Source organism: Leptosomus discolor, unplaced genomic scaffold (assembly GCF_034619465.1).
Source record: "Leptosomus discolor isolate bLepDis1 unplaced genomic scaffold, bLepDis1.hap2 HAP2_SCAFFOLD_45, whole genome shotgun sequence".
In the NCBI taxonomy this organism is placed as follows: domain Eukaryota; kingdom Metazoa; phylum Chordata; class Aves; order Leptosomiformes; family Leptosomidae; genus Leptosomus; species Leptosomus discolor.
This window is the reverse complement of record NW_028237842.1, coordinates 66,584-78,251: the sequence shown is the minus strand read 5'-3', so window position 1 is coordinate 78,251 and position 11,668 is coordinate 66,584. Positions and strand designations below refer to the sequence as shown.

The window sequence follows — 11,668 nt, the reverse complement described above, 5'->3', positions numbered from 1 at the left end:
GATCCACGCTGGAGCAGCTCAGGAGTAACTGCAGCCTGTGGGAAGGACTCACCGCTGGAGAAGCTCGTGGAGGAGTGGCTCCTGTGAGAGGGACCCCACGCTGGGGCAGGGGAAGAGCGTGAGGAGTCCTCCCCCTGGGGACGAAGGAGCGGCAGAGACAACGTGTGACAAACTGACCCCAACCCCCATTGCCCATCCCCCTGCACCACTGGAGGGGAGGGGGGAGAGAACTCAGGAGCGAAGTTAGGCCCGGGAAGAAGGGAGGGGTGGGGGGAAGGTGTTTTAAGATTTGGTTTTATTTCTCACTGCTCCTCTCTGTGCTGATTGGTAACAAATCACATTTTTTTCCCCCAAGTCGAGTCTGTTTTGCCCGTGACGGTAAATGCCGAGTGATCTCCCTGTCCTCATCTCAACCCACGAGCCCATCGTTATATTTTTCTCTCCCCCATCCAGCTGAGGAGGGAGGTGACAGAGCGGCTTTGGTGGGCACCTGGCATCCAGCCGGGGTCACCTCACCACAGCAGTGAGAAAAAGGTGCATTTTTCACCATCAAATTGAAATCCCCTGGTCGCTTTTGGCTTGTTCTTTGGCTGAAACGAGCGGAGGAGGGAAGAAACGCAGAGCAGAGAAACGCCAAGAGCAGAGGAGCCCTCCTGTTGACCAGAGGCAGATGCCTTTGATGTGGTTGAATTGAGTTTTCGGTCGCATTAATTTGTGGTTGAAAGATTAAAAAGGTTTTGCCTCGTTATATCACGAGCAGACAGAGTGGATTTTTGCTGCTCGTTGAATTCAGTGGAAAATTAAGCTTGTTGGACTTCAGCAGTGCTCCCCGCAGTGGGACACACTGCAAGACAAACGCGAGCGTCTGCGACATTGCAGCACAAAATTCACAAGTTCCTTTGGCCAAAAATCTTTTCCAGTGTGGTGAGTTTTACCTGAAACGACCCTTTTTGTTCCTGGGTTTCCAGTTTCCCTACGGTACTGGGAAGTCTCATTTAGATTTAGTCCTATAATTAGAGACGGGTTTAGTTAACATTTATTACAGAGTTTTACCATGTAGCGGCACCACCGAAGTGGGACTGAAGCATAGGGTCCTAGAGATTGCTGCTACCTCTGACAGACACTTAATCCCGAGAAATTTAGTTGGAAATGTTCTTTATGGGTCTGTTTATGCCGTATGCTGCACTGCTGAGTACAGAAAGTCTTTTACATGGACCACTGTTGAACACAGAGCGACGTTTCCTTCCACGAAATAAAAACTCAGGGAAAGCCTCAATAAAAACTCCAGACCAATCCTTTTTTCAGGTAGCACTGAAACGTCACGTTTAATTTTAGACAGCTCCAGATCAAAACGCTGGAGAACGCGGGTGCCTGTTGAAGGTCGTACAGAAAACTTCCAAGGATTTTAGTCGGCCGGGATCAGCGTCAAACCGTGACTCCTGCCTGCACACGACAAACACGAACTGCCTGCTCACGTTCAGAGTGCCAAGGGTTTGAAGAAGCAGAAGGAGCAGGGAAAAATGATTCGTGAAGGTGGGGAAGCTCAGCGCCGCCGGTAGCGCCGCTTGCGGGCGTTTCAGCTCCACTGCAAGGTGTAGTCTTTGCCCAGCTCCAGCTCAAGGCGGGTGATCTCCAGGACCTTTGTAAAACAAGCGGAAAAAAGGCAGCGAGTGGCTCTGCTCTGGAGGTGGGTTGGTTTTCTGCAGCTCACAGAAGACACCGGGTTCCTAGTCCGTATGGCTTGGCTCTTATTCCCCGTGGTTACTTCTCTCTACCTTCCTCATCCATCTGTTTGTTTAGTGATATCTGTTCCATCGTCTTCATATCTACTCTGTTCTCTTCTGTTCTACTCCTATTCTATTCTATTCTATTCTATATGTTATGTTATATTATTTCATATCATATCGTATGCCATATCATATTGTAACATATATTATATCATATATTATATTATTTTGTGTTATGTTATATTGTTATATTATATTACATCATATTATATTGTTATATTGTATCATATCATATCATATCATATCATATCATATCATATCATATATTATATTATATTCTATTCTATTCTATTCTATTCTATTCTATTCTATTCTATTCTATTATTTTCTATTCTATTCTATTCTATTCTATTCTATTCTATTCTATTCTATTCTATTCTATTCTATTCTCTTATTTTATATTCTATTCTATTCTATTCTCTTATTTTATATTCTATTCTATTCTATCATATATTATATCATATTGTATATTATATCATATCATATTTATTATATTATGTTATGTTATGTTGTATTATAACACTACGTTACGCTACTACAGACTTTGCACAACATGTTTCTATTCCAGACGTTCCTTTTACATAACAAATCTACATTTTGCTGTATTAATACGTTATCTTTTGGCTTTCCACCGAAAGGCAGGAAGCAGCGACACTCGGCAGGACGCCGAGTTCTGTGGAGAGGGTGGGAAACGAAGCTGAACATCAGCTGATTTTATCTGGCGGGTCTCACTGAACAGCGCGACCGCGACTTGTGACGAGATTTCATGGAAAAGGGGGGAAAAAAAAAAAAAAATCGCTGCAAAAGCACCCTGGCGTCTCAGCTCTTCGCTGCCAGTGGGTTTGCTGCCGTAAGGAAACGCACTTCAGCGATTATATTGCAGTCAGGGGGTGCCCCCCGGCGTTTAAGAGCACATAACGAATCGCAAAGCTAAGATTTCCTCCCCAAACCATCGATTTACCTGTTTTTGGCTGTCGTAGGACACAGCGTGAGGAGAGGGGATGGCTGCACCGTCCTGCGACACCGTCACCGCCTGAACGTTTGAGGTCACCCCCAAAATTTTAATCTGAGTAAACTTCAAGTTGTTCGGATCGGCATAACCCTGGTGCAAGACCTTGATCTCTAAAACGCTCTGAAGGAACAGGAGAGAGAAAATCAGCGATTTGTCCTCGGGCCGTTACTTCTCAAAATACGCAATTTTTCAGCCCACCTGAGGCTTACCATTTTTTTCGTTTTGTTCGATTTTAGAAAAAATTTAAAGCCTCAGTGCTGTTATCTGTTCTCCAAAAGCTGGAGGCTTTGATTCCTCCACCTTCGCCGAGCTCGTGCAGACTTCTCCGCTACTCGTGAGGCGCCGCGTGTTACACAAACGCGCCCTGATGTGAACTTTGCGGCGCAAGAAAGGGTTCAAACAACGCGTTTTCATCATTCTGACCTTTTGCTTTTCCCCCCGCTCTCGTTTTCCTGCAATTCTCTGAAGTTTCTCAAGCTACTTCGTTCAGCAGCAAGGTTCCTGTTGCTCAAGTCCCGCAGGCGTTTTGCTAATTTTGTTGTTTCTTTTCTTTTATTTTTTTTCCTTGAAATTGCCTTTTACAACGGCAAAATTGCTCAGGACGGATTGCAAAACGCGTATTCCCAGACCTCACAAAATCGGAGTGTGAATGGGGATGGGGGGGAGCATTTCTTGGGCCAGTTGACTCGATTTTAGGGAGGTAACGGGTTCACAATCTCTTCAGTTTGTACCCAATTCTACCAGGCCTCCAGGCAGAGAATATTAAGTCACCTGGAGACGGCGCTTTCTGGCTCAGGTCCCGGCTCCTCTTCCACGCTAATCCGACACGGTATAATTATACAAACAAAATGTAATTATACAGTTGCATCATTTTACTGCGTTCTCCACCATTGGCCGATTTAAGACGACTTTAGTTGAGCTTTTCCTTACCAGCTTCCTGCAAGAGCAGGAAAATGTGCGTTTCCTGCGTAATCTTACAACTGCAAATAGCAAAAACACCCTTTTCTGCCTTGGTTCACGCCCAATCGCTTGACAACGTCACAATGAACGAGAAATAAGAGCATCGGGGATAGAGGAGTAACACGTTTTGGCCAACTAGTGAAACACCACCTGGTTTTCTTATGATATATGAAGATTTTCTTTCAAACGGACAGCCCGCGTAATTACCAGGTGGTTTAATTCCAGATATTCAACGGCTTCAAAACAAAACCTTGAAGGTGACGTGCTGGAAATGCCAACGATCATAACAAGCAGGACTGATCGCTGACTTCCCTGCACAGCCCTCGAGCCTCCGTGTCCGAGGATAACGACACGAACGAAGCACAACAACAAAAAGGAGCCACAAACCGAGACGGCGACGCCGCAGCAGCCTCTGCTCAGAGGACCTTGAAACAGTTAACAACAACGATTGAACAGGCTTTGCTCTGCGTTTCCGTGGGGTCCTAACGTGGGTGTTCGGTGTTTGTAGCAGAAAGCGCTGCCCATTGCGGTGCGGGAAGAAAAAAGCTCTGTACTATTAACAAATAAAATTTAAAATATTTGTATCATATCATCTGTTTCCTCTTTGCCTTGTTGCTTCTATTTTTGCTTATGCTTTACCACGTCCACAACGGCACAGTAGTACGTAGGTAAAACCTGGTGAAAAATAGGTGTGGGTGTGGGGGGAAGCGCTCAAATCCTTCTTTTTTTTTTAACTACTGGCCAAAAATACTTGGAGCCCACGGCTCTAGTGGCTGCTGACGCGTTCACACGCCCTTTGGAAGCTCTTCCCTGGATCCAACGGCGACCACATTGACACAGGTGCCGGTGACCAACCTGCACAAGCGATGGGGAGTGCACACCTGACAAAATACTGACCCGATCGGGTCAATATTCCGTTTTCTTTTTGAAAGAAACCGGCTTTTTCAGAGTTATAAGAAATTCACAACAAATAGGGCAATAAGCTGAAATGGGCACCTTCTAAATGCAGCTTGAGTTCGTTCTTAACGCGGTTTAATGATGACAATCACATTTTATTGGAGCCTGGATGCAAAATGCTCCTAAATTCCTTCAACTATAGAAGGAGAATTTGTGAACGGATACACCTGGGATCCTCACTGTGAAGTTAAAAACCTCCCCATGAACTGAACACCGATGTGCAGGCAGCAAACCCCAACCCCGCCTCTGTCTTGGAGGTCTCAGCTACTTAATATGAATACACACGCGTGCAATAAACCCACTGAAGTGAATTAAGTTGCCCCAATTTATTGCAAAATTAGTTTATCCGCCTGGATGGCATGTATTGCTTTTTTTGAAAACAAAAAAAAATCGACAGTTAACGACCTGCGACGGTTTTGACGGTGCTGGGTAAGGGCTGGGCCATCACGGAGGACTCGTGGCATGTTGGGGTATTGAAACGTTTAGGAAAACGCCAAATTAAAATACTTTAGTTAAATATACGACAGTAACCACCCTGGGCACTCAAAAGCAGTTAATTAACAGGACATACCTGATTAGCAGTAAACGAGGTCAGCAGATACACACCATCTTCATACGCATCTGTTAGGAAGAAAGAATAAAGTCAAATGTATTTTAATTTATTTTTTAAAATTAAATTTTACTTTTTTTTTTTTTAATTAAACAGAAGAACGGTGTAAACTCCTGCAACACCTCGGTCTGCTAAAAAAAAAAAAAAAAAAATCACCATTTTTGTGCATCGCTTGCAATAACCTCAGGATAATCTCAGGGACAGCTGACAGCTACCCCGAGGATAACACACCCAATAAAGGGTAAGAGGCTTCTGGACACGCCTTATCTGAAGGTAACTTGAATTTATTAATATCAAGGAAATTAGTTAAAGCTTCCCACTTCGTCTACGGTCGTGTTCCCCGCGGGTTTGAGAACAAATCCTTATTATACACATGGTCCGAGGCCTAGGGCAAAACTTAATTTATGCAAAACATGTATGCTATAAATAGCAACATTATATTGTTATTTTACCATCATTTTACTGCTTTTACATTTTATCATTTTTATTGTTCTGCATTTTTAGTGTAATTAATTGAGTTTCATCATTTCACTGTAATTTTTCCCTGGTTTGGGCTCACGCTTTCCCTTCGCACCCCCGAATAAAAATCGACCATTCACGCCAACGGGAGGCAGCGTTTACGCCCTGTGGACTCCGAATTAGTCGATTTATCGTGTCAAGAGGGAACTCGGTACCCACCGATGCGCACGCCGTCATCCCAGTAGAGCCGACCCTCTGCCAGGTGGCTGTCGTTCAAGGCGACCGTAAGCGCCAACGGGTTTTTTCGGCTGTGAAAAAAAAGGAGTATTTTCCTCATTCAGTCCCATTTTACACCTTGAAGTGCTGTAATTTATTTCACAGACACTGCACTACCCAGTTGATCTCTGTTACTGGTCCCCCCACCCCGCAGCGCGACGGTTAAAGGAGGCCGTGGGGAGAAAAGCAAAAAGAGCAAAAAAAACGCCTGAAGGTCGAGGTGCCGCCACCCGTCTCGATTTCCCCGGGACTGCTGATGTTTATACAAAATGGGAGATAGTTCAAAGGACATCAAAGCAGAAAATTTTGCTTTTCAACAGTTAAAAACACGGAGTCCAGAAAGATGCGCTCGCTACGTAACTGACGCACAATTTATTTGCCAGGCTGCTAATCGAGAATCTCCCCTAAAAAGGGAAAAAAGTAACACGAAATTAAATTTTCGTGGTTCAGTCCTTCTTATCATACCTGTAAAATGTCGTTCTAGCGGGGCTTTGCTGAGGAAGGATGTAGCCGCCTCGGATATGGAGGTTGGTGTGTCCCAAAGGAGATGATAAATTTCTGAATTGTCCCCTGAAGCCGATATACTCATCCTATTGATGATTTAAAATAATAACATAAAATAAAATTAATAAAATTAATAATAACGACAACAATAACTTAAAATTAAAATTAAACTCACAATTACAATTACAATTACCATTAAAATTAAAATTAAAATTAAAATTAAAATTAAAATTAAAATTAAAATAATATAATATCTTTGTTGAATTACCCATTTTAAGCTTTTCTTTAGAATGAAAGTTTACCAACACATAGATAAACACTAAGGAAGTTGTCACTGCAAGTCCTTCTTTAATGCAAACCCTGCATTGTCAAGATAAAATCTGAAATTGGGCATATGCGAAACAATTGCACGACACTTGATACATGGAGTAAGATACATGTAAAGCCTGAGGTGGGAAAAAATTGTTTATTTTTGTCTTCCTCCACTCCATCATCCTTAGAAAAGTCATTACATGTTTCGTTGAAGGGTTAAAAAAAAAAAAAAGGAAGCGTGGAAGCACTTCAGGTTACAGAGATTATTCCCCCTTTTTGTGGTGGAATGACACGACCGTGACAACTGGTCATGCTGAACAGGATCACATTAAAATAAACTGAGTAATTCACAAAAATATTAGCTAAGATGTGATTTATTTTACGTTAAAAACTTCCTACTGGACACGTAAAGCAGAGCTGGTGGAGTCACCCTCCACCCCAGCACGCTGCACTCCTCTTTTTAGGAAAAACCAACGAAATACGGTTTTTAGAGGTACTTACTGTGTGGTAGTCGTACCAGCGGGCGTTTGGTAGGTAAGCGTTCACCTCCACAGCGCCCTGGAATTAAACGTTCTTGCTTTAGGTCTACTAAAGCCAAAAAAAAGTCGAGTTTACCTCAAGTCACTTCTAATCCTTTCATCCATTTCTAGAACTTCCTAATTTTCTTCCCAGTATTTCCATTTCTGCTGTTTCACCTGTTCCAGCACGGGGCTGATGAGCAGCGCGGGTCCCCACAGAAATTGTCTGTATATTTCCCACGTCCTTCGGTCTTCCACGAACCTGCAAAGTAACCAAGAGGGGTCACACCCCCGGTGGCAGCCTCTCCCAAAAACGCTCCCTTGTGGAAGCCTTTTTTCGCAGTAAAACTACCATTTGCTCAACCTACCAGTAACAGTAGGTAATATTTATTGATTAAATTATTTATAGACATTTATATAAAGTATTTAAACATTTATAAAAATATTTATATAAAGTGATTTATAGAAATATTTATTAATAAAAGAAAATCATTATTAAAAGTTACACCATTTACAAATATCAAGAACGTATGAAGTTCCTAATGGGAAAACACTTTGGGAAACACCATGTATTGTTTAATTTTCATTTCTGCTCTTTCTTCATGTTTGAGGGCCTATACCTACACACACATGAAGATTTTTATTTCCTAGAGTTAGATCACAAAAATTTAAAAACAAATAAACCACTTTTGCTTGGTATTAGCAACAGGAAAACTAAGAAGTGGCCCGATTTGTGCCTTTTTTTTTTCTTTTTGACAGTTAATTTCTCAGACCCAAGTCCTGGATTAGTCAAAATTAGGCCAGGATTACACGCTGACAACCCAGTGGCTTTTTTTAGTGGAAGACAAATATTTTTAAATATTAGACTTCATTTTTAACTTTAAGGCATTCACCAGCCTTTGGCAGATGTTGCCCCTTCTGAGCAGGTACAAATGAAGTCTTGTATCTCCAAATCCATGTCTTTTGTTTGAAAAAGACAACACTATAAAAAAACTTTTTTCAAAAATCCCTGCAGTACCAGTGCAGCCCAACCAAGCTGCCTTGCCCTGCAAGTGACTTGGGTCAAACCCCCTATTTTCTCCCTCTTTTTTTTTCTGTTTCTCTGCCTAAAATTTTTGCCCAGACACTTTTGTAACCCACCCTCTCTGATTCTACATATATCCAGCACCAGGCAGAACGTAGTTGCTGAAGACCGCTGGGGATGATGAGAATGAGCTGGAAAATTCATATATTTATTTTATTTGTAGATAAGAAAAAAACGTTGGCCTTGTGGGAAAGGGAGAACTTGAGCTGCCACAGTGAGCCGGTGCTGAGGGTGCGTTTTATCCATCCCTCTCCGGTTTTACAAGAAAATAAAAACCTTTTGACGAGGATTATGGAAATCCCACGGGCTTCAGCGGGAATTCGTGAGTAGGGGAGAAGGAAGGGCCAGACTCACTCGTGGAGCAGAGGGCGGACCACGGTGCTGCCGTGAGCGTTGGCTTCGTACATTAACGTGTACAGATAGGGTAGGAGGGTGTATCTTATATTTAGCACTTTCCTGGAAATTTCTTCAAATGTTGAATTCCAGGCAACAGGATCTTGCCTCTAAACAAGAGAAAAGAGTCACTCGTCGTTCAAACAGGGTTATTTTGCTGGGAAGAGATGGGGGCGGGGGGAAGCCCCCATGTTTACGCATCATTTTTTCACCCGTAAATTCACAGAATCAATCACTGAATGGTCGGGGTTGGAAGGGACCTCTGGAGATCACCGGGACCACGCAGAGCAGGTCACACAAGAACGCATCCAGGCGGGTTTTGAATGTCTTCAGGGACGGAGACTCCACAACCCCGCTGGGCAGCCTGTTCCAGGGCTCTACCACCCTCAAGGTAAAGAAGTCCCTCTTCACGTTGAGGCAGAACTTCCCGTGCTCCTGTTTGTGCCCGTTGCCGCTTGTCCTGTCGCTGGGCACCAGTGAGAAGAGCCCGGCCCCATCCTCCTGACCCCGACCCTTTAGATATTTATAAGTGATGACAAGGTCCAGTCTCAGTCTCCTCTTCTCCAGGCTAAAGAGCCCCAGGTCCCTCAGCCTTTCCTCGTAGGAGAGATGCTCCAGTCCCCTCATCACCTTCGTAGCCCTCCGCTGGACTCTCTCCAGCATTCCCCATCCCTCTAGAACTGGGGAGCCCAGAACTGGACACAACACTCCAGATGTGGCCTCACCAGGGCAGAAGGGGGAGGAGAACCTCCCTCGACCTGCTGGCCACACTCTTCTCCAAGCACCCCATGGAGCCGTCGGCCTTCTTGGCCACACATGGACTATTTGTTGCCTATCACAACTCCCACGTTCTCCGCAGAGCTGCTCTCCAGCGGGTCAACCCCAGCCTGGATTGGTGCAGGGGGTTATTCCCCCCCAAGTGCAGGACCCAACGCCTGCCCTTGTTGAACCTCATGAGGTTCCTCCCCGCCCAGCTCTCCATTCATATCATTCAGCAGCAGGAACTGCCAAATGTGCCTCAAGATGGACACAGCGAAGCAGAGCTGAGGAGATCTGGGTGGAGCCTTGAAAATTCCTTGTTCTCCTCTAATTCAGAGTGACTTTGGTTATTTCTCTGTTCTCTAATGAAGGACAAGTAGCTCTGCTCTGCTAGACCTAAAGCTCCAACGAGGTTTCCCTTCTCGCCGTTTTTCCAGTCGTCTTGTTTTTTTTATAACATAGTCCTGCACAGTCCTGCGTTTAGACCGTTATTTTCATCTATTCTTAAAGGAAATACAGTGCTTTATGGCAGAAGTGGGCAAACCACAGGAATTTCAGATACTCAGGGATTTCATCCCACTGTTCCCTTTTCTAATTAGCTGGAAAATGAAGAATAATTAGGGGTGACAACACTAAGGCCAGTGTGTAGCCATAAAAGTAACTATTTTAAGTCTCGTAAGTGGGGTATGCTGAAATAAAAAATGGGCTACAAGAAAAAAACCAACCTATTTTCATCTTGTAGAGGTGATGTGTTTACATAGAATTGGAACATATGAAAAATAACGATTTTGTTCTTGTAGATGTGGTGGGTTTACCTACATATATGGGGAATAAAAAAATGTAGGAAACGGGGAAAATATGGAAATAAAAAAACCTCAGTCAAAGCAAACGCAGGACGGACCCACCTTGACTCCATTGCCATTGTGATTCCTTGAGTACGGGTAAAAGGCACCCAGCTCCATCCAGCGAGCGCACAGCTCGTACTCTGAGTCTTCAAAAAAGCCACAGATATCTGCTCCCGTCTGAAAATAAAAAAAAAACCACACCATCCAATGTCAATACTATACATTTTTATCAATAAAGTTAGCCAAAATACAAGGCAATAAATGGGGAGCTTACGTAGGATATTCCGAAGAGACTGAAGTCCATCATACCTGCAAGGAAAACAAATAATTCAGCAATAACTGCGCTTTTTTCTTCGGTGTGGTGAGGGCTGTGCGGCTCGTACAACTCAGGATGAAAACAAGAAAAGAATTTCCAGAATCCCCTCAGGAAAGCTGGTTCTGAGGAAGCGAAGCAGCAGATTCCGGGAAAAAGGGAGAGGATGACAGGAAGGTGATAGGGGATGAATTTGAGAACAACGTGGTGCTCAAAGCCACTCAATCAAACCCAATTCCTATGGAAATCGCCAAGACTCAACAGGTGACAATAAGGAAAAAAGAAGAAATTAGCTGTAAATTCTGATTGCTCAATGGAGTAGCCCATTTTGGCTCCAAAAAAATGTGATTATTAGGAAGGGAAGGAAGAAGAAAGATGGAATATGTTGGTTACGGGTCGTGTCAACGCACCGATGATGGATTTATCGAGCTGATTCCAGGCTGCGGTGTTGTCCCCCAGCCAATGTCCCGACCACTTCCCACTGCCGGGGTAGCTCGACCGGGTGACGACAATCCCTCGCTCCTTAGTGACGCTCCGCATGGCGCTGGGACGGCACGGGGAGGGAGAAGAAACCAACGGGATGAGAACAAAGACAATTGTAAAAGGTCTTACGCACGGCTGCGGAAGCAAAACCGGTGGCTGAGGGTTCCGTGCTGTCCTTGGGAGCACGAGCAGCCGTAAACCCAGCCAAGATGTGGGGTTGGTCGGACTTCACCACGATCCACGCGTCTGCAGGAACTAAGAGTGAAGCGCCAACCAATTCATCGCTAGAGAATGAGCCGGCCAACGAGGCGGCGCTAAATTAAGGATATCCAGGCTGATGACTTCATGAGAAAACAGAAGTGTAGCCCAAGGTACACGTTTTTTGCAGGGTTACAC

At 44.1% G+C, this 11,668-nt stretch overlaps 1 protein-coding gene across 1 annotated transcript in view; it reads right to left on the bottom strand.

Annotated features, from left to right (window-relative positions):
- Positions 1 to 1,317: 1,317 nt before the first annotated feature.
- LOC104347932 (maltase-glucoamylase-like) overlaps positions 1,318 to 11,668 on the bottom strand; it is a 52,649-nt gene continuing 42,298 nt past the window's right edge. The window contains 11 exon segments of the mRNA XM_086481157.1: positions 1,318 to 1,639; positions 2,749 to 2,919; positions 5,288 to 5,337; positions 6,005 to 6,093; positions 6,527 to 6,651; positions 7,379 to 7,435; positions 7,573 to 7,657; positions 8,834 to 8,982; positions 10,537 to 10,653; positions 10,751 to 10,785; positions 11,200 to 11,333. Of these exon segments, the coding sequence (XP_086337283.1) occupies positions 1,577 to 1,639; positions 2,749 to 2,919; positions 5,288 to 5,337; positions 6,005 to 6,093; positions 6,527 to 6,651; positions 7,379 to 7,435; positions 7,573 to 7,657; positions 8,834 to 8,982; positions 10,537 to 10,653; positions 10,751 to 10,785; positions 11,200 to 11,333 (1,075 nt within the window). The 3' untranslated portion in view covers positions 1,318 to 1,576.